This window comes from Psammomys obesus, unplaced genomic scaffold, assembly GCF_907164565.1.
Source record: "Psammomys obesus unplaced genomic scaffold, mPsaObe1.curated_primary_1811, whole genome shotgun sequence".
In the NCBI taxonomy this organism is placed as follows: Eukaryota; Metazoa; Chordata; class Mammalia; order Rodentia; family Muridae; genus Psammomys; species Psammomys obesus.
In genome coordinates, this window is record NW_026592666.1 from 11,698,418 (window position 1) to 11,720,852 (window position 22,435).

The following is a 22,435-nucleotide window of genomic DNA, read 5'->3' on the forward strand; positions in this document are numbered from 1 at the left end:
AGTGAGGTATCTAAAAGGTTTGCCCACTGTAGCCCTCGGCAGCGCTTCCCTCCCTTCATGGCTGGCACTCCATGGTATGGGCTGACTCTTCGGGCTGACTGTGCCTTCTGTATCGCTCAGCTGTGGGCGGGGGTGGCTGTCACCCGGGACTGCTGTAAATAGTGACACTGTATTCGAACATGTACAGAGTTTTGTGTGGCTGCCCCTCAAACTGCTGGATTATATGGTTTGCTCTCTCATTAGCAGAGGCATAGCCGGGTTGTTTGCCAGAGAGACAGCACCATTTTCCATTCCGACTAACAGTGTGTAAGGGGCTAATGTCCCACTTCCTTGTCAGCACTTACTGTTGTCTTTTTTTATCCCTGTCCTTCCTGCTTCAACGCCTGAAGTGCTGGAATTGGGCAGCTTCTCCGTCTCTCTACAGCCATTTCAGTGAGTGTGAGCTCTGAATTTAACTTCTGGCTAAAGAGGTTGAATAGAAAAGATCTGCTGTTTCCCCTCACAAAATCTTCCAATATACCTGACTTAGTATTTTTCCAAACTTCAGACTGTAGCCTGGCAGTTTGTTTCGGCTCAGCTTCTTCCTCCCACCCACAGAGGTGTGCCCACCATTCCCAGTGCCAGCCTCTGGGGTCTAGTAAGCTGCACCGAGGCGATTGCCCAGCTTCTGCACTTGAAAAGCTGTTTGGGGTTTTGGTTTGGGGTTTTGGCGTTTTGGTTTTCTGTTTTGGGTTTTGTTGTTGTTAGTAAAACAAAACACCTAGGCTGAGTTGTGGGTTTTTGTTGCTGCTGCTGTTGACTTTTAAAGAGCTGTGTGGTTCACAATTCTGAAGGCCAAGGACACGCTGCTGGCTTCTACTCTGCTCTGGTAGGGCCTCAAGGTGAATGGAACAATGTGTGTGCCCCATACCCAAGATCACAGGCAGACAAACCAGCCTTCAGAGGAGCCAGCCACAACCTCCTGCTCATGCCTGTAAACATCCCACAGCCAAGGCCTGGACTGCTGGAAAGAGGCGGAAGAGATGCTGAAGGATCTCTATGAATCACACTGCAGAGACCTGACCATGGTGCGGTCTCCTTCCCTGCTGACTGCACTCACGGCCCCTCTGGGGGCTCTGATTAGCTTTTCATTTGCTGTTGGGTTTTTCTCCTTCATTTTTAAGCAGAGGGGTCATCATCCCAACTGTGGTTTTTCCAAACAAATAGTAAAATGCGATAGAAAATTCTGAACATTCCACCAGCAGTGACCCTTGGTATTCTGATATGGTCTAATAACTCAAAATTATTCCCCATCATCCGCACTTCGTATGACATCAGCTACCACACAAGTTTTTAATACACAGTAAGCAGGTGGCCTGGCAATCCCTTCATGCCTCACATCTGGTATTGTACTCCATGTAAGGTGCTGAGTCCGACTTTTTAATAAAAACATGGTCTGAGCTTGTAAAAAGTTCAAGTAAAAATATACCTTTAAAACTGCTGTGTTTAATTTCAGTCATGAAAGTCTAAAATTATTGTAAAATAATACTCAGCCTTTTCATAGTTCCATTCAGCGAAGCTTCAGACTGCTCTCCTTTCGGAAGAGGCGGAACCTCGAGGCTGCCGGCTTCCTGAGTCCCGGGCACTGTCCTGCTCTGGGAGGCTGGAGTCACATGAACTCTGTGACCTTGCGATCTGGGTGAAATTAGTTCAGTTGGGAGTGTGAAATACTACTCGTTTCAGTTTCTCAACAGTGGGCAGGGGAGGAATACCGAATACTACATGGATAACAGGATTGAAGGAATTTTTTTCAAAAATGAAATTTAGACCTAGAAGGAGGATATATGCAGCAGAAAAAAACATTTTAATACATGCATGTGATTACCAACCTTTTTTTTAGATATATTCTTACTATTTGTGTGTGTTATGTGTGTGTGTATGACTATATGCCTACTTGTGTATGTGATGCCCACCGAGGCCAAGACAGGGCACCAGATCCCTTGGAGCAGTTGTGAGCTGCCCAGTGTGGGTGCCAGGATCTGAACCCTGGTCCTTACACCTCAAGGATGCTGCTGTGAAAGTGTGGCTGCAAGATGGGGGGGGGGGGGAGGCAAGGGCCACATTCCTCCTGGCTGTGCGCAGCTCCTGTTCAGGCGTGGCGCTCTCTCCTGAGGTCCCTTTAACTTAGTGCTCTCTGCTGAGGTCCCTCTAACTTAGCGCTCTCTGCTGAGGTCCCTCTAACTTGGAAACTTGGACAGCGCTCTCTCTCTCTGTGGCCCCTCTAACTTGGACAGCTTCCCTCGACTGAGCAGACGCGCCGTGAAAACACCCGATCGCATCCCTTCCTTCCTCCCTTCGTAAACAGCTCACAGCAGTCTGGCCACAGTCCGCTGCTCCAATATCAAAATGTGACCTTCATGTCCTTCAAATCATTCCGCTTCATCTCATCATCTTCAAGTGCAGACTGGAAAGTGAGACTAAATAAGAGCTAAGTGGAAATAAATTAGTAGTGGAAGCCAGCTATAAACCAAGTAGTTTAAAAAAAGTTTTCTGCTCTAATGAATCTATTCAATAATGTTTCCCCAAAGGACTTTGTAGTAGTGCTCATGTTTTCATTTTTAAAGAGCTAGGGAAGAGATGGCTGACCTGCCTATCGTCGTCATTAAAACACAAACTCAGCCACAGACCTGTGCAGGGTAAAGAATCCTCCCCTTTGCCAGGGCTGGAGCACAACCTGGAACACTTCCCAGGGCGGGAGCAGTGTGAAGGCACACCCCAATGGCCCGGGCCCTACAGGAGAAGAGCACCACACTCTTGCCTAAGGAGGGAAGCTCACAGGCCTCTCAGCACTGGCTCTACCAGCAAAACAATAGAAACTCCTTAGAAAAGGCACGGTTTACGATGATTAAAAAGACAAGCCGTGTGGACACCCAGAACGTGGCTGCATCTCCAGAAGAGCCACAGAGATTACCTGCAGACAGTGTAGCAGAGGGGCACACTCAAACCTGTGCCCCTTCACCCCCTCAGGTACCAGAATGCCACGAGGAGCCAGGCTGGCCCAGCCCTGACACCACCAGTGAAGTGTGCCACCGGCGAAAGAACACCGAGCCGCTTTTTGCAGTCTTGTCCGACTGCTGGCTGGAACTGTGATGGCTGAGAGCGGCGCTGCTGGCCATCACAGTTCCAGCCTGGGCCCCAGCTGGAATACCACAGCCAAGAGGGCGGGATTAACATCCCACTGTCCTCTTCCCGCATTCCCTGGGATGCTGGCGACTGCACTCGAGCCCATCACACATGCAAGGTAAGTGGGTGCCCTGCCCCAGGGCCATTCCCAGCTCCAGCATTCCAAAGACAAACTGTTAGCTGACCGTGGCGACACGCACCCTGGACACCAACTACTTCTGAGGCTGAGGCAGAGGCAGAGAAAAGTCTGAGGCCAGCAAGACCCTGTCAGAAACATTTTTTTAAAGAGCTAAGAGTCTAGCTCAGTGGTAGAGAACCTTCCTAGTGTACGAAAGGCCATGGGCTCAATCCCTAGTAAGAACACTAACTAAATGACTAAGTCCACAAACTGTTGTTGGATGTGGTAACTTAGTCTTTTATCCTAATCTAGGAACACACAGGACCGAAAAGTTTATAAGCAGTAGATGGAAAAGTTCTCAGATAGACACATCTCCCGGGAGTGACTATGCAGATATGCAGACTATGCAGGTGACCAGGGAGGGCAGAGACAATTTCAACACCACACTTTTTAGTTTTAGGAAAACAAAATGCATTCCTGTATAGCTCTGGTGTCCTGGAACTCCTGCTGTAAAACAGGATGGGCCTCGAGCTCACAGAGATCCACCTGCCTCAGCCTCCCAGGTGCTAGGACTAAAGGCGAGGCCACCATGGCCAGTAACATAGAGCTCTCAATGATTTGCGTATTAATTCCACAGCCTCTAAAGGCTTCATTAAGATTCTATTTTGACTCTGCCATAAAGTTCAGGCAATTCCCAAAGTGTAAAGAAAACAATGCCCCAAATACAGCTGCTGTGGGAAAGACCTCCTGCCTGTCACTCACACTTCAGAAAGAATGCAAAATAATTGGCTAGCACAACAAAGAGCTTTGTCCCTGCTGGGCTACCATAGGAGCCTGGCAGTGCCCACACTGCAGTCAAGGAGGGCCCTGGGCTGGAACAGGTCAAGGGGGAGGGGACCAGGTGAGCTGGCTTCACCCCAAGAATGGGTCCACATGGCCAAACTCTCTCCCAGCTTTGCCATCTTCCAACAGAGCAAGACACTGAGTGGGCGGGGTCTCGGCTCAGAGAGCCAGTGGCACAATCGTAACTGGTCTTTTCAACTCAGTAAAAGAAAGATGCTTACTTTTAGGTGAACATTCTTTCAGCTGTGCTATGACAGAAAGGTTTTTGGGCCTGAAAGTTAGCTCAGTGGGTCAAACACCGGAACCCAGGCAAAGCTAGGAGAGCACCAGCCTGCAGAGTTGTCCTAGCACCTCCATACTGTGTGCCTCACCCCACGCCCCACCCCCCACCCCCCTCACCCCAGCCTGCCCCCCACACCCCACCCCACACCCCACTCACCCTGCCCTACCCCCCATACCCCCACACACCTCACCCCCTACACCCCACCTCCCACCCCCCCACATACAATAATAATAATTTTAAAAAGACACTTTCACTTTCAGATCTAAGGTCAGCCCTAAGGTGACCCTGACAGCCTGCACCTTGCATCAAAATGTCTTTTGATTTCAAAAAGTCTGGCAAACACGAGACCCGAAACGGTTGGGTTACCCACTGCTGATGATTCCCACCGTCACTAGACTGGCCTGGAGGACCTGCCTTGAAAGTCTTTCGGGCCCACCACGTCGCTCCACTCCATTAACCCTTCATCTTAAACACACTGCAGTCCTTAATGCTGTGTCTGTAACAAGCTGGTTAAAACCAGACTCTTGGACTTTCAGTCCCACCCGAGGGTCCCACCCAAGCTCTGACCTTAAAAATCAGGAGACGAGGCCTTCTACCTACAATTCCTTTTCTCTGCAATGTGGGTGGAGCTTTTCCAGAAAAGCCTAGGCTGCTGCTGTTGGACTCTTGAGGCAGTAGAACGGGAAAGGAACTGGGAAAATCTGTACCCTGGGGCCCTAGCCACGCACCGCCAGACTACAGAGAATCTGAAGAGTTGTTTTATCACGACTTTAACGCCACCCCACAGCGTGTTTTCACTTGAGAGCCTTCAGAAACTGATACTGAAGGACCAACGCAGGAGGCCAGGCGGCCTCGGCTTCTGGCCGCAGCTCTGCTGGTGGGAGCAGCCTGCTGCCCTGGGAGGGAGCTCCTCGAGGGAGGGCCACCCCTCACCAGCACTCAGGCTTCCTGCCGCCACAGCAAGTCCCGGGGAGGAAGGAAGGGCCATATCTGGCACAGAGAAAGAACTCATGCATAGGCCAGGCGAATGCTGTCAACTCCTGGCTGCCATTGCTGACCTACCCATGATTCTTCGTGTGTATGTGTGTGTGTGTGTGTGTGTGTGTGTGTGTGTGTGTGTGCGCGCGCGCGCATGTGTGATACATATTCATGTGTGTGAGAGTGTATAACATGAGCAGGTACATTTGGATGTCCGGTATTTTCCCCAAAGGTTCCCCATTGTGTTGTGTCGTGTTGTTTTCATTATTTGTTTGTTTGTTTTCTGTTTTAATTTTTGCCTGGAGCTCACAGATTCAGCTAGCCAGGCTGAGCAGCGAGCTCCAGGGATCCTCCTGTCTCCGCCTCCCCAGGTTACAAGCAAGCTGGGGATCTGAACTCAGACTCTCCAGCTTGCCTAACATGCCTTAACTGCTGAGCCATCTCCCCAGCCTCCTCACACCTTAAATGCATCGTCCTGGCTACCAGCTAATTGGTGGTTTAAAAACACATGTAAACAGAAAAGCTGGCTTTCTCTGTCTGCCCTTCTGTCCTCAGAGCCTGACTTCACTCACGCTGGAGATGAGATTTTCTCAGGCCTAAGGAAACCCTTTCACAAGGGTCAGGAGGAAGATCACCTCAAGGACCAGCTCCCACTGCTGGGAATCGCCCAGAGGACAGAGCGTGCCTGGCCTCTGGGCGACAGTTGGAGGCTCAAGGTCAGGAAGGCCTCAGAAAAGCAAGGGGGGAGGAAGAGAGACTTGGCACGGACCGTTGCTTGGATTTGCACCCCACTTTCCTCCAGAGGCTCTTTTGAGGGATTATGGAATAAAATGACATCAGAATGTACATTAATGAGAATATTTCCAATAATGAGAACACTGCTAATTGTATCTTTTCAACATGAGGTAGAATATTTTACGGCAACCCCGGGACCAGCCAGGCGCCCAGCGGGAAGCCTGGTACTCTGCACACACTTGTAAAGGCCGTGACAGGACGCTGCGTGATGTGAGGTGTGAGAAATGAAAACTTTATGTGCACACAAATTCAGATTTTTAAAATGTTTTCACTAGGGGCACAAAGAAAGAGAAGTTAGACCCCCGGGCTTTTGGAGAGCGAGAACACAGGCTGAAGGCTTTGTTTTAAATTGAGTACTTAGGGCACCTAAGACCTAAGGAAGTTACAGGAGCAACACCTCAGCCTGACCTTCTGTTTCTCATAGAACTTGCGCTGTTTTCTCCACGGAAGGAGAGAAGGTTGAACAAGAGACGGACAGACAGACAGAGCCACACATGTACAGGTAACCACACAGCTCTCTTCACGAAGCAGCCTTTACAAACACAACAAGGGTGACCAAATCGGTTTACTTAAACTCATTTTACAGCTTTAATCTATTTTAAACACACCATCACTGCTACTTTTTAAAAAAGTCCATGATGGTTTGCTCATTATAAAAATATTCAGACATCACAAGAAGGCTGAATTTGGGCATGGACACCTTGTGCCGGCCACCTAGAGTCTAGCAGATACTCTAAATGCTTGCTTTGGTGCACATCAGACCATCGCCCCACCCACCTATCCATCTTGCTGCCTTCCACATTTCAACATCACCACACACAGCCCCGCCAGGCCAGCGTTTGAGATTTTCACGTGCGGTTGGCTGGCTGGGGCGTCCCCCAGCCTGCTGGCTGTGGTCAGATGGGCACACCAGTTTAGCAGAGCCTCTCGGAGACCTCGGCAGGTGGCCACTTCCCTGCTGGCAGCCCCCTTGCTCTGCTCCACAGCCAGCCGGCCCTGAGGCCTCAGCCTGTGCAGACGTGACAGTGTGTGCTCTCTGTGTGCTCTGCCTCAGGTTTGTGGTTCACACAGACCAGCAGCCTGAACCTGCACCGCTGAGCACTAGGTTTTCTTTTCATCCTATGTACTGATCTGTGTGTGTGTGCATGTGTGTGTAACGTACAGGTGTGTGCACGCTGCTGCATATATGCGGACACTATCCAGCCACCTCGGGATCAGTTCTCGCCTTCTACGGTGTGAACTCACGTTGGTAGCAAGCACCTTAAGCCACGGAGTGCTCTCAACGGCACAAATGTCCTTCTCATAGCTCCCCTGTAAGCATATAATACAGCTCATCCACTCCGAGGGCATCCAAAGAAGCCCAAAGCACACACATGCCTGGTGCTCACAGAACTCAGAAAAGGCGCCTGATCCCTGGAACTGGCATTACAGATGGTTGAGAGTCAAGATGAGGGTCTTGGACCCAACCCTGAGCCATCGCTCTAGCCCCTTCCACTTGGTTCTTAACTGCAACTTTGCCTTGGGTTTTTCACACCTCCTCTAGGGATTGCAGAGCCCACTCCTGACTCCACCTCTTAGCACGGCCTAGGGGCCGGGCAGCAAGGGTCAGTTTGTCCCGTGGCTGGCCAGGAAGGCCGGGGCTGCCGTAGGTACTTCTGCTGACCATCCACCATGGCAGCAGAAGCTCTGTTTGGGCAGATGTCCAGTGAATTGGGTAGAAAGGGGCTTTCTAAGTTCCTCAGATATCCACACAGATAGCCTTCTGGATTATTACTTCCTTCACTGCTATGACAAAGGCAAAAATCACAAAAGCAACTAACAGAAGGATTTCTTTTGGGGGGAGTCTGGGGCCATTGTGGGGGGGCAGCGTGACAGCAGGGGTGTGGGCAGCTGGCACTGTCGGTAGTTGGCAAGCACAGGGCGACAGGTCCACTCTGTCCACCTCAGGGTCCGTCCCTAGTGCCCACCCCTTCCCCCAGCCAGGCCTCCCGGGTGTCCTCCGAACACCGCCAGCTCTGGGTACACATTCCCACACGGCCTCCTGCACGCCGCCCCACTGCCTTCTTTCCCTGTGGCGTGCAAGCAGCCTCCGCACTCTCGGGAACCGGCTCTCAGGCGTCCTCCCGGGGCACCTGCACATGCCCGGGTCTTGACCTGAAATGCTGTCTTCACAGCAGCAGCAGCCTCTGCTGTGCCTGCAAGCCTGGACTGATGGTGGCTTTCTCTGAGCCCTTACGAACACGGCTCTGCCTCCATCAACAGTCTTCTGGACTCTGCCGTTTCTGAGGAGGCCACACCGTTTGCCTGAACACAACATGCTGGTTTCCTCAGACTGACTGACACACTTCTTTGTGATTTGGGGCTTTGGTAGTGAGCATGGTGGACCTAGGTGCTTTTCACCGTATTTACCTTGCTTCGGTTTGCTGAACTTCTTGAACTTGTAAATTTATCTTTTGTCAAACTGGGGAAACATCTGGCTGTTACTTCTTCAAATGTTTTCTTCTCTTGTCCTTCTGGTTTACGCATGCATTAGACATTTTCGTGTTGCCCCCTAAGCCTCTGGCACTCTGCTTATTTTTTAAAACCTGATCATTACTACAGTTTTGTTTTCAAGTTCACAAAACATCCGACCTCGAGACTTTTATCTAATCACATTCACCGCGGCTGACCTTTGAAGGGTTGCTGTGAATGAGACAGAAGAGAAAGGAAGGCAGCCTTGCCCTCACAGGAAGTTGCATTAACTCAAAATGTCCTACCGCAGCTGCCACTCAAGGAAACCAAGAGAGTGTTGCGAGTCAGGGACTGGCACCTGCTGACAAGCCCTGGTGCAGCTGCCGTCATCCTGACGCAAGTTTTAGGAACAGCCCAGCAACGTTGGTACCCACATTCACGGAAAATGGCACGAAGGAACAAGCAGCCTGTCCCACTAGTATGATGGAGAGGCTTAAAAAACGTACTGGCTGGGACAACAAGGTCCACAGTGGCCACCAACGTGTCCCAGGCTAATAGACTTCATGACCACTCAGTGCAGAGGTAAGGCTTTTTCTATTTGGAGCACGGTCACGGGCAGATTTCCACTGTGGATCGGGATGGGTCTATGAAGACCCAGTCAGAGAGATGGAACCAGCATGGACTCAGTAACTGTTAGCTGAACCATGGCAAGAGAGTCTTGCTGTGGCTGTGGGCACACCTGACTGCAGTGGGGGGCTGGCCTCTGAGCCCTCAGAGAGCATGGGGTCACCACGAGATCCCACGCCATGCTGGCGAGGACTGTCCACATCTGTGCTCTGGGTACGGGCGCACACGGCAGATGCTGTTGTGACAACCTGAAGGCCTTGGTTCCACTGAGGCCCCTGCAGATATCAGCAGCGGGCAGGCACTGGGAAGGGAAGGGGAGCCAAACAAAAGGGCTGGGCCAGTACTCTACAGAGCTTCTGGACAAGTTCTGGTTCTCGCCTGAGACTCATACCCTCCACAGACATCACAGAATGCCAAAAGTACAACACATCTTGGTTTGTGTTTTGCTTGAAAAGACAAAGCCCCACTGATTAGTTTCAAAAGTAGGAAGGGTACTGAAAATGAGGAGAAAGGATCCCAGAGGAAAATTCCAGGGAGGGGAGAAGGCAGAGGCCGCCTCCTCCTCACACTCTGCACCCCGTCCCAAGCACAAGCGGCCTCTCTGAGATACCAGGCTGAGCCTGGATGCTATGTGCTGACCAGCCAAACAAGCCCTGAAGGAACTCCAAGGTCTGAAGTGTCAGTGAGACCTCACCTCAGAGGGCACTCCCCTCTGCTGACCCTCCCTTCCTTCAGCCCTCTGCTCCTCTCAAGTACTGAGGGGTGGCTCCTGGGGCTGCTGAGTTTATGTACCTGCTGGTTATTCATTCAGACAAGGTTTCACAGTCCCGGCTGCTCTCAGAATCCACTACACAGGGGCTGACGACCTTGGACTCCTAATCACCCTGCCTCCACCTCCCCAAAGCTGGGGTTACGAGTATACAGTACCACAGCTACTGCCCCAGCCCCCTTCCCCCTCCTCCCCCACAGTCTGGCTGTTTGGTTTGGAAGTGACCCAAGGACACAGTTCCCTCTTGAATGTCACTTGACTCCAAGGGGAAGCATTTAAATGCTCACCTGAACAATTGCTCCCACTCCCACCCATGACAGTGGCTACTCAGCATGACAGGGACATGGAACCCACCCACATTCACTGGGCTCTGGAGCGAAATCTTGTCACTCATCACTGCTACAACTCTGGAGGACTTCAATGACGCTTCGTGTCTGTCATGAGTGAGGCATGTGCATGTGGCTTTCCCGTGGTGTGGAACAGCAAGGCAGAACGTGTTCCATGTTGACTGGACAGCAGCTTCAGGAGGTGTAAATGACTTAGAGAGAACGTGCAATCCCTGTTGCTGTAGGTTCTCTTTTGAGCAGGGCATGGAATAGACAGAAATGGGTCGGTCAGCAAGTGAGTGTTCCAGCTTGGACTTCAGGTACCTGCTGGTCTAGCCTCCATGCTCAAGCTAAGCTGAGAAAGCCTGTAAGCTGAGAAAGTCTGGGGCCATTTATATGTAGGCTCCTGTATGCTGCCTCGCTTGAGGAGTCTGTTTCTTTAAAATTAAGCTCCTCACAGTGGGGTGGGGCTGTCCCTGACTCCTGCCTGCCTCTGAAGGACCCCTTTCCTCCTGCTGGCTTCCTTGTCCATCTTTGAAGCATGTGTGCCTGGTCTTACTGTGTTATGCCATGGCCGGTGGATGTCTCTGGAGGGCCTGCTCTTTTCTGAGGGGAGATGGGGGTGAAGGGCATCTGGAGGAGAGGGGAAAGGGTGGGGAGGGAAGAAGCTGTGGTCAGGGTGTGATATTTGAGAGAAGAGCATGAAAAAAGAACTACAATTTTAGACTGCTTTTCTTAAAGGGCCACATACGCAAGACAGCATCATCACCGTGCAAACCAGGAAGCCCGCCCAGAGAGGCTCTGCGAGCCGGCTGGTGTCCGGCTGTGGAAAGCCCGTAAGGGCAGCCAGAGCCCCCCTTCCCAGGTCGGCACCATGGCCGCACGCAGAGCAGCTGCTGTTAGGTAAGGCTCCACACATACATTCTCCAGCTTCCAAGTGTGAGAGCTCCATGGCCCATAGCAGAGAGAAGCAGGACTAGACCTCTCCAAGCTCCTCCTCTCCTCCAGCTCCCTGTGCCCTTCCCACACCCTAAGAAAACCCCCTCTACCAGCCAATGACCTCACCACTCTCTTCACTAATCTGAATACTCTTCAGGGAGAGCCAAAAAAAAAAAAAAAGAAAAAAGAAAAAGAAAAAAAAAGAAAATGATGAATGACTTCTTGTACAATGCATTAAAAATGCAGCTTTGGGCTCTCGAGTGACTGAATACCCTCAGTACAGAAACAGACTCCGTCCCCGAGGTGTGCCCTCTGTAAAGACTTTAACAGGGCAGGTGACAGCCACTCAGCTCTCACCTCCAAAGCAGGTAAGCATTTCATTTGAAAGAAAAACAAAGGTTCTAAATATGCCACAAAGCAAAGTCAGGAGAGAGGCGGAAGTGAAGAAAGGCAGCTTAATAACACGAGGGAAAGTATCTGCTTGATTACCCAACACAAGAGCCTGGTTATTTTTTCTTTACACATTTACAGGGTTTTAACACAACACGTTTGTAAACCCAGAGCTCAGCCTGTCTCCACACCACATGTGCACAGGTGAGTGGCCATGCCTTTGTGAACACTCCATTCTAAACCTATGTAAAAGCGTGTCAAGCTAGGACTAGTACTAACGCATAAACCAACTTGTGGAAAGTTTTTCTCATTGCATGTGTCTTGCTGCCTCAGACCAAGTTGCAGCCTCCAACAGATGGTAAACACAGGCTCTCTGGGCAGGGTGGACGGTGATTCTCCACCTAGGACCTGCAGCAGTAAGATTTCATTGTTGTCAAAAACCATGGTGAACACTAAAGAAAAACTCAAAACCTATGTACAGATTTTTAAGTCTTGCTTTTTTTCAGTTTCCAAATGAGTGGCTGTGTGTACTCCCCAAGACAGAGAACACTCATCTTAGCTGCAGACAGAGTAAAGCGCCGCTCACCAGCCTCCACCTTCACAGAGACCCTGCAAAGCCTGTGTGCAGCTGCCTACCCCCTTGCACTTCCTGGTGGGCTCCGATCACCTGACCCTTTCACCATGGAAAGCGGTGAGATCTGGCCCAGGCCCAGTAGCCAAAGATGCACCCCGGCATCCCTGGCTGACCTGCTGGGCCATGGCCAGACGTCTGGTAAGCACACTTTGGTCACCCAGGTCAGGCCATGGACTTGAGGCAGGGCACTAATTCCTCTGCACCCTACAGACTCCAGTGAGAACATTGCTAGCCACCTGCAGGCTCCAGGTCACCTCTACACTGCAGCCAGTTCCTCGCTTCTTCTCTGAGGTGAACCTGAGCTACCACAATGAGATGTTAAAGACATCCTTGAGGTTATCCTTAGTGATTATTTCTCTCTTATTCTTTTTTACTTCCTTCTTTCTTTCCTTCATTATGAGACAGGGTCTCACATAGCCCAGGCCAGCCTTAAACTCACTATGTAACTGTGATCTTGAACTACCTCCACCTTCAAAGTGCCATGGTTACAGGTATGTAAGACCACATAAGGTTTATACAGTTCTGGCAATTAAGCACAAGGATCTCACCCCACCAACTGTACCTATATACAGCTGGAGCTCAGGAGAGACCAGCTGAGTGGCTGAACTTTAAATAAAGCCAAGCAGATGATTACCAAGTGCACAGTGCACAGTGCACAGAAGGAAACAGTGTAACGCCGTTACCCATTTGCTGGGGCCTACTGGTTTACCAAGCAGCTCTTCAACTGTGTCTGGACACAAGCAAGCAACACAAAATATGGCAATAAAAGGTCTCTGAACACACAACGAAGCAAGATTAACTCAAATGCAGACACCTAAAGAGCCCACGGCGTCTCCGCCAGCGCTCACATCGCCGCACCCTGCATGTCACTGCGGCCACGGCTCCGGACACACACGCACTTCGCCATGTGTGTGCCAGCATGCCACACAGCTCCAATAACTGCTGCCTGAGGCGCCGTGCTTGGCTCTGACACGAGCATATGCTGTGAGCCGCAGTGGTTCATACAGAATTCCTTACTCTTAAAGAAACAAAATGGCTTAATTATGAACCACGAGACTGTCTATATTTGCCTGCGACCCTCATGTCTCAGCAGATATCAAGTTGGTGACCCTGAGTGAACTAGATTTCCCTCCTTATTGTGCACGTGTGCAGCAAGTGTGTGCGCACACGCGTGCGATGGCGTCTGTGCACAAGTCAGAGGACAACCTGAGGAGTCAGTTCTGTCCCAGCATGTGGGCTGCAGGGATCGAATGCAGTCCTCAGGCTTGGGGGCAACTGTTTCCACCCATGAGCCATCTTGGCAGGCCTGAAATCACTCTATCTTTTGATTGTGTTAGTGTCTGGTTTTTAACTTCTGAGTTGAGCTGCATTTTAAAACATTGTTCTATAAATTTTGACTTGGAATTAGTAAAGAATTTCCAGCACTCTCTGAACTGGCCCTCAACATACTCTGCCTCTTTGTATTTAAGCAAAACAGTGTCCTTGGCATTGGTAGTTATAAAATCAAAGTATCAATCAACTGTGAAAGAGGCTCTATGTCCTACAGTATCAAATATTCAGCCAAAATCTGTCTTTATGTAAAAACAAACAAGTCGGGAATCGCATTAGTGGGCAAATTTTCTTTTGTAGTAAATAAATGGTAAAAATATGTATATACTAAAGAACTACACAGTTTCTGCACATGCTTTACAGAGACTTCCTGAAGGTCTCAGACTCCCTCAAAAGGTTCAGACAGCCACCACTGAGAGTATTCAAAGACCATGCTGTGATCTGCAAGGTTTCAACAGGGCCTTTGGCCTAGTCCATGCCATGGCTGAGTAGCCCCTCCCTGCAGAGTCAGGTGTACTGTGTTCCTGGTCACACTCCCCTCTGCTCTGTGGTGCAGTGGAGGCCAGGATGCCTCAGGTTAAAGGGCACAATGGACAGAGTGCCTGTGCTTTCCCCACGCTAGCTCAGCCCCACTGTGACGGTGTGAGAAGTGGAGCTTCGGGAGGACGAGGTCGCAGAGGCAGAGCCTTCAGGATGGGGTTATTGCCCTACAGAAGGGGCCCTGAATGGCGCTCTCACCCATTCCCACCATCTGAACAACCTAAACTAGAAGGCAGCTACATGGAATTCAAAGTGGGGTCCTCACCAGGACCTGACCCCAAGGGTACCCCGGTCTCTCACTTACAGCCTCCAGGAGGAGAGGAGCAATGCCCTGGCCTCATCAACCTAGCACAGACACACTTTGTTAGAGCAACGCAAAACGACTAAGATACCAAAATACTGAGAGAAACCGAGAAGGTCCATTCCAGTGAACCACCATCTAAACAGGACGCGCTGTGACCATCACTGAACTGTCACCGTCACAGTAATAAGTGGGACCTGCCTCTCAAGAACTTGAGGACCTGATGATCCCACCCTCACGTAATCCTGGGCCGGGGAGGTGGAGACACGCAGGCTCCTGCAGCTCGTGGATCAGCTAAAGCTCCAGGCCAGGTGAGAGACCCTGACTAAAACTAATGGTGGAGAGCAACTGAGGAAACACTGTCAGTCTCCGGCCTCACGTGAACACATGAACGTAACACAAACATATAAACGCAACCACAGCAACCCTTCTAGAACGCTAAAAACTCTTGTGAAAACATCTTTGAAAGAAAAGCAGGCCCCTAAAGTAATTCCACTTGAGTAGGCTGGCATGGGAAGGGTTAACTTATTCAGGTGTGGAATTGGATCAACCAAATAAAATTCCTGGAGAGCTTGCCAGAATAACCCTTCAGTCGTGACCACTGCAGAAGTCAAATGCTGGAATTATATCCTAAACTTTAATTTAGATGTAAACATTCAAATAAGGGGAAACTCTCCAATCATTTTCACTTTTAAAGCACTAAATTGGCCCATTTTTTAAAAAAAATCTCACATTAATTATTCCAAAGCAATCAACTTCTTAAAACCCTTTTATTTCACAATTACACTAATATCCCATTAATTTGGGACACTTACCAACAAGTTTGTTCTCTCCTATTACCTGTGTGCACATTAGGAGTATTCGGATAACACAATACAGGCATTAATATGTAAAGCACCAACAAAAGCCATCTGGAAAGCTAATGAATAATCAAGGGATTTCGAATTAAACTACAGGATTTTCCCTTAGAATCTCTAGGACAACACTGTCAAGTCCAATCTATCCGCTCAGCCTCCAGAATCAATTTTTCAAACTCTCTGACAGCGCTAATGGCTCCCACCTGTGCCTCCCGCCTGACTCTGGACTGGCACGCTACCAGCCAGGGTGGGAATGGAGACAAAGCCCCTATTAGGATCCGGCTGTTTCTCCACTGTGAGGTCACTCAGCCATTAAATTAGTTCCAGCCCAATTTCTGTCTTCTCAGGCTTGGCGGAGAGGAGAGGGAGCAGAGAGCAGCAAGCTCTGGTGCACTTTCGGAGGGGAAGAGATGGAAGAGAGGGAGGTTCGGGACTGGCTGGGGAGGCTGGGCTCCCCCCGAACTCTGAAGATCAGAATACTGCTTCCAAAATGACTGAGGCCATTCTCACTAATGTGATCCCTAGCACCCAAAGGAAATCATAAAATATTTGGAAACAGGGTCTCACTATGTAGTCCAGGTTGACCTTGAACACATGTAGCCTAGGCTGACTTTGCATTCACAGCATCCCTCCCACATCAACCTCCCTGGTGCTGGAATCACAGACTCATATATGAGTTCCTATACACGACATCCAACAGTGGCTTTTCAAGGCTCTCACGGGACTGTGTCTTTCCTTTCCGTTTGCCAGTGGAATCAACCGTCTCCCAAGCCCCCCTTCCTCACAAGACCACAAAACCATCCCTCTGAAGCACTGGTGAGCACTGAGAGACAGTGGGAGTGTGGTGGCTGCCCTGACACACCACTAGGGCAGCTTCCGATCCATGGTCTCACAGCTAGGAGGCACGCTGCCAAGTCTGGAGCCAGCTGGAAACACTGTCATGGTCCGGAGCGAGATGACGGCCAGCCCCGACCGCCAGCCCTAGAACAGCACACAACAGCAGTAACCATGCACCAACGGCTCGCGCTGCCTCTTCTGTGCCCTCCTCCAGACCAAGAGTGGCAGCACAACACACCTCTGGGGTCCTGAAACAGTAGTGTCAGCTTGTGCCCACAGTGCCCAGCTATCCCAGACAGTGCTGTGGGCAGACGTGCCCCAAAAAATGCAGGATTTAAGTAGTGGTGATTAAACGTTACATGGGAAAAGCAAAATTATTCAACACAAATGAAAACTAGCCAAGGCCTGCTGAGTCCACCCAGCACGCACACACAAGCACAGTTACTTTGTGCTCCTCTGGCTCCCCATGATGGCTTCACAAGTCATTCCAGTATCTGACAGAGACTTGGCATCAGTCGATCAAGAAAGACGCTATGACTCAAAGAAAAGACAATTCCAGAACTAACAATGACTCCTGACTTGGTCATCCCGTGGCCGGGGTGCTGCAGCCTCAGGCCGTCCTCCCGAGCAGGCCAACCCCTCATCTCACCAGTAAACACAACGCACAGGCTCCCTAAACGTCCTATCAGGGCCAGCACGTGGGGTGCCTGTGCAGGGACAGGTTCTCGTGCCCATCCACACCCAGCCTGCCCCTCACTTGCAGACGGCTCCCCAGCTCAGCTGCACGATGTGGCCGCCAGAGGTCCCCTGGGCAGGCGCAGCCCGGAGCCCACACCTCAGGACTCTACCCGGCATCGGAGCTAACCGAACACGGGAGCAGCGCAGAACAACACCACAAAGCTCTGGACTCCCACGGGGCCAGCAGCCAGACCACGGCTCCAGACTCCTCCCCCATACAGCAGAGTGGGGTAACACTCATGGCCAGCAAGATACGCCAGAGAAAACAACTGCGCCGAAGGAGAAAGGACGAGAGTGCCACGGAACGGGATGGCACGGCCACGTGTGGTGACTGGGGGAGGGTCCTCAGTAATCAGACGTTTACTGCTTGTCTTTGGAAGGGAGCCGTCACAGGGCTGTGACCTCCAGACACACCCTCTGTCACACCCAGGGACCACAGGAGAGCTTCCAGCGTCTCCTGCTGCAGATTGCGGTTGATGAGGCTTTGCAGTGAAACCCAAAAGAGTGCCCAAGCACGTGTCAGACGAGAAACCCGCAGCTCTCCCTAGATTTACAACAACAGAAGAAGGATGGCTTTAAAGACAGTAAGAAAGCAACAACAACAAAAGCTGATGTTTCCTACAGAGTCCTGGGCCGCAGAGATAGCTCTGCAGAGATAGCCCAGTCCTGGGCTGCTCCTCCAGAGGACCTGAGTTCAATTCCCAGCCCCACACGGTGGCTCCCAACCTTCTGGATCTGATGCCCTCTTCTGGCATGCATGAAGACAAAGCACTCATGTGTGGACATTCCTGGCAAAGTGCCATTAGGGCTCTTGGCCTGGGGCAGCCAAGGCTGTGGCTATGGAAGTAGTTGGGCAGAAAGTATGTCCCCTGCCTTTGGAGAGTCTGCCCATAGACAAACATCCACTGGCCGGCTCAGAGGTGGCGTAGAGGAACCTGATTGGTCGCCCAAAGCCATTCAACCTGCTGTCTGCAGCAGCTTGCCCTCGGCTTGACTTCACCGGCCCCACCCTGCTCACCCTGCCTGAACCCCCAGCCTCACCCTCAGGCTGGACCCTCGGGTGGGTCCACTCCTCGGGAGGAGGAGCAACACTCTTCATAAAATCCGTGACTAAAGAAACCTTAAAAGGAGAAGAACTGTCTCCACGTGTGGACACTGGGGCTACGACATATCCACAGCACAGGTCTTTCTTGGCCACTTTTCTGAACAGATGGAAACAGTGCCATGAAGGCTTCTCATCACCCCAGGTTTACCGCCCCAGCCTGGATGATGACCAGCCTTCACCTGGACCCCGCCTGGGGAAGTGGCTCCGCTGGTGAGGAATATGCCACACGAACAGAAGGACGTGAGTTTGGCTCTCCAACACCCTGAAGCCGGGTGCAGCACCGCATGCCTGTGAGGCAGTGGGGGGGGGGGGGGGGAGGACACATGGGTCCCTGAGGTTCGCTGACTAGCTCATCCAGTCAAACCTGAGGTCAATGACAGCCCCTACCTCAAAGACTAAGGTTAGGAGGGGCTGAGGAGGCCCTGACCTCTGGCCTATGCGCGCGCACACATGTAAATGAACACGTGAAGACTGCATTCGTTTCCTAGCTTTGTTTTCTTTCTGTGTGTAGGTCATGAGACTAGGCCATGAGGTAGGAACCTGGAGCCAAGTATGGACTTCTAGAGTCTTCGGGAATTGTGACCCAGCCTGCTTTCTCCATCCTGTCACCTAATGTGTTCTGCACCACCATGCAGTGCTATGTGACTGTCCAAGAGATGATGGATGGAACTGCTGGATCCAAGGACACACAGCAGGGAAGTATGTGGAAGGGAAGCGTCTGATCCGCTAGCTCCGCACCTCTCAGGTACCTGCGTGAGGTGCATGGCCGGATCTGTGGTGACTGGATGAGATGCCTCCCACAGGCTCAAGCCTTGAACACTTGGTTCCCAGTTGGTGGCTGTCTGGAAAGGCCCACGAACTGTGGCCTTGCTAGAAGAAGCCATCACTGCTGGCAGGCTGAGAGTTTCCTTCCATCCCAGTTACACTCCGCTTCTGGCTTTCCACCTGAGGTGTGCCAGCCACCAGGCCGGCCTGCTGCCATGCTTCCCCGTGATATCTCCTGTCCCTCTGGAACTGTGAGCCCAGATAAACCCTTCCTTCTGTAAAGCTGCCTTGGTCAGGGTGCGCTCCCTCAGCCACAGAGAAGTGTCCACACCACAGCCACTGGCTGCATTCCGGAAGCACAACCATCTGTGGCTTGCCTGCTGTCACCTGGTCCCTTTGTGGTTATTCCGGGACCTCTTAGCGTGCCCCTTCCTAGAGCAGTGACAGCCCTGGCCTTCTTTTCCAGAGGCTGCTTTTGCACCTTTCCCTGGGAGTGTGGGAGGTGCCCATGAAGACAGTGTCGAAGGGCAGCTGCCCGTCCAGTACCTGAGCTGCTGAGGAACCAACAACAGAGCCACTTCCCTGCCTGTGCTCAGCACAGACCGGACATGGAGAGAGAAAGCTGTCTCACTGCCCAAGGAGAGCAGAAATGCTTTTCTCCTGGGGGAAAATAAAGCTGAAAAAATAATTGCTTGTAGCAACACAAAGTAGCTTATTAAACAAAGCCCCTAGTTAACACAGCTCAGGTTATGGCCCATGAACCAGTGGCTGCTGCTCTACCTGTCCTCAGCCAAGCCCTTCACACTCCAGTCCGCACAGGGTGCCTGCCCCTTTGCCGACTGTGTGAGAGTCAGGGGCACAGCAGCTACTTCATTATTTTGTACCAACATACAACCAATTAATTGTATACCAGACAGTCCTAAAACAAAAGCACACTGAATTACACGTCTATCTAAAACCCATATGGGTAAACCCTAGAATGGTAAGCCAGTTCTTTATGGAACTTTTCAGTTTGGGTCCAACTAGGCACGCTGCTCTTCCTGGTCTCGATTCCACCCAACGTCTTAAACTAAAGTTGTATTAATTAGCACAAATAATTTGTGGCATTTAGAAAAAAAATCCCTTTCATCTACTTCCCATGTTTTAACTTCAAACAGAGGCCGTGGGATAGAAATAAAAATGAAAGCTTGCAGTGAGAGTAAACTCCAAACATGCAAATGAGATTGGAGCGACTGGCTAGGGACGGGCAGAGCACCTTCCAAAACACAGATTCCACCTTATTTCTTTTTAGCCCAGTTACGCGCCCCTCTGATTTACTCTTGCAGCAGAGCACCCCAGATTAAGTGTTTAGCACTGATTACCACAACACAAGGAAGAACGGTCACCCGACCACTGACACCTGTTACACTATTTCTTTATAACGTCCTTCAAGGGCGTTTTGAAGAGGGTGATTAAAGGAAGCGTAACACCAGCCACTAAAGCCGAGTGGGAAATACGGACCCTGACCAAGCGCTCCTTTTAATTCCTCCTTTATGGCTCAGTCGGCTGGACACACTCTCACACACTTAAACACACACACACACACACACACACACACACACACACTACAGAGGATGGGGCCAGTCATATCTTGAGCACAGTCATATCTCGGCACATCTGTCTCCTCCCCTGGCACGGGGTACAGAGAACAGACAACAGGCGTGGACACGCTGGCCGGGCTGAGCACCCGGCTGGAACTCACCCACCCAGGAGACTCATGGTCGTGGGCGTCACTTCCGCAAACAGAACTACTTTTCCGAGCCGTGTGGTCCGCAGATTTCGGCGATAGGTCTCCAGGTTGAAATGCTCTGACGAGAAGCCTTCGGGGTTGGTCAGCACAGGTATGGAAGACGGGGTGATTTCCATGTCAGATGTGTAAGAGGACACAAATCGAAGGGACAGTTTGCTGGATTTTATGATTCCTTCAGGATCCACGTGCTGCCCAAGCCACTGCATGACGGGATCCTGGATTTCCTATGCCATCAAAAGGGGGAAAGGATTATGATCTGAGGTTTAGTCCCCAATTGCAGCTGTTTCCTAAAGATGCTACCTGTTAACATTCATAAACAGACGAGCCAGATTAACGCATTTTGCACATCTAAACCGACACGATGTAACAAACAGACTGAGCGCTATGATTTGAATTCTGTCTCCCAGAACTCATAGACACCTAACCCGTAGACACCTAACCCACAAATCCATGCATTAGTGGTATTTTGCGATGAGACTTTTGAGACACTGAGTCGAAGGGGCTCTGCTCTCTCAAATGGGTTAAGCCATTCGTGGATTACCAGGTCACTGAGTGAGTGAGTTATCACAGACGTAGTGAGGCTGCAAGAAACGCCAAGGCCTTTCGTGACCCTCTTGCCATCTGGCATTCACAGCACTCCCTATCAACTCTGCAGAGTCCCTTTCCCCAGCAAAGACACCTTCACTCAGTGACACACACTGGCACACACACAGACTGGCACACACACACACTGGCAGTCACACTTGTACACACACACACACACTGGCACTCACACACACACACACACACACACACACACACACACTGGAAGTCACACTTGTACACACACACACAGACTGGCACACACACACATTGGCACTCACACACACACACTAGCAGTCACACTTGTACACACACACACACACAGACTGGCACACACACACATTGGCACTCTCACACACACACACTAGCAGTCACATTTATGCACACACACAGACTGGCACACACACACTGGCACTCACACACACACACACACACACTGGCAGTCACACTTGTACACACACACACAGACTGGCACACACACACACTGGCAGTCACACTTGTACACACACACACAGACTGGCACACACACACACTGGCACACACACACTGGCAGTCACACTTGTACACACACACACACACACACAGACTGGCACACACACACACTGGCACTCACACACACACACTGGCAGTCACACTTGTACACACACACACACACACACACACACACTGGCAGTCACACCCGTGTGCACACACACAGATACTCACCTCTAATTTCGCAGCCTCTGAACTGGGAGGTATTGATTTCTTTCATAAATTACCCAGTCCTAGTTCTCAGTGATGGTAACAACAGTTTAAGAATTATAAACAAGGACACAAGGACAGGCCATCGTTTAGTTTCCAACCAGTCATAACCTGGCACATCTCAGACGTCCTCTCCCGCTCTGCAGTCCCTATTTATCTAGTACTGTGTGCTTTCTACATAGCAGCAGGAAAAAATCAGCCTTACATCTTTATGCTTTTGCCTCATGTGGGAGTTTATTATCGTACCGGAAACAAACCCCCACCGAAGTGTCAGGGCTCAGAGTGCCCTCACACAAGTGCCTGGTCCTGAAGGACGCAGTGCCCGAGTGGAAAGGTGGGAAATGACACCGGCAAAGGGAAGCCAACCTCTCCACAGAAAGGCACCCAGGCTGCCTTCTATGTCCTAACTGTGAAAGCAGAAGAGACACTGTTATCCCAGACCTGAGAGACAGAGCTTCCTTCAGAAGAGGCCACACAGAACAGATCCGGGTACTTTATGATTGTTTATGTGTATAAGCTTGTCCGCATGTGTATCT

General features: G+C 50.9%; 1 protein-coding gene across 3 annotated transcripts in view; it reads right to left on the minus strand.

Annotated features, from left to right (window-relative positions):
- Hlcs (holocarboxylase synthetase) overlaps nucleotides 1–22,435 on the minus strand; it is a 155,309-nt gene that overhangs the window by 70,441 nt on the left and 62,433 nt on the right. For all 3 annotated transcript variants that reach the window (XM_055614902.1, XM_055614903.1, XM_055614901.1), the window contains one exon: nucleotides 20,529–20,800. In XM_055614902.1, the coding sequence (XP_055470877.1) occupies nucleotides 20,529–20,800 (272 nt within the window). The remainder of the gene's footprint in view (nucleotides 1–20,528; nucleotides 20,801–22,435) is intronic.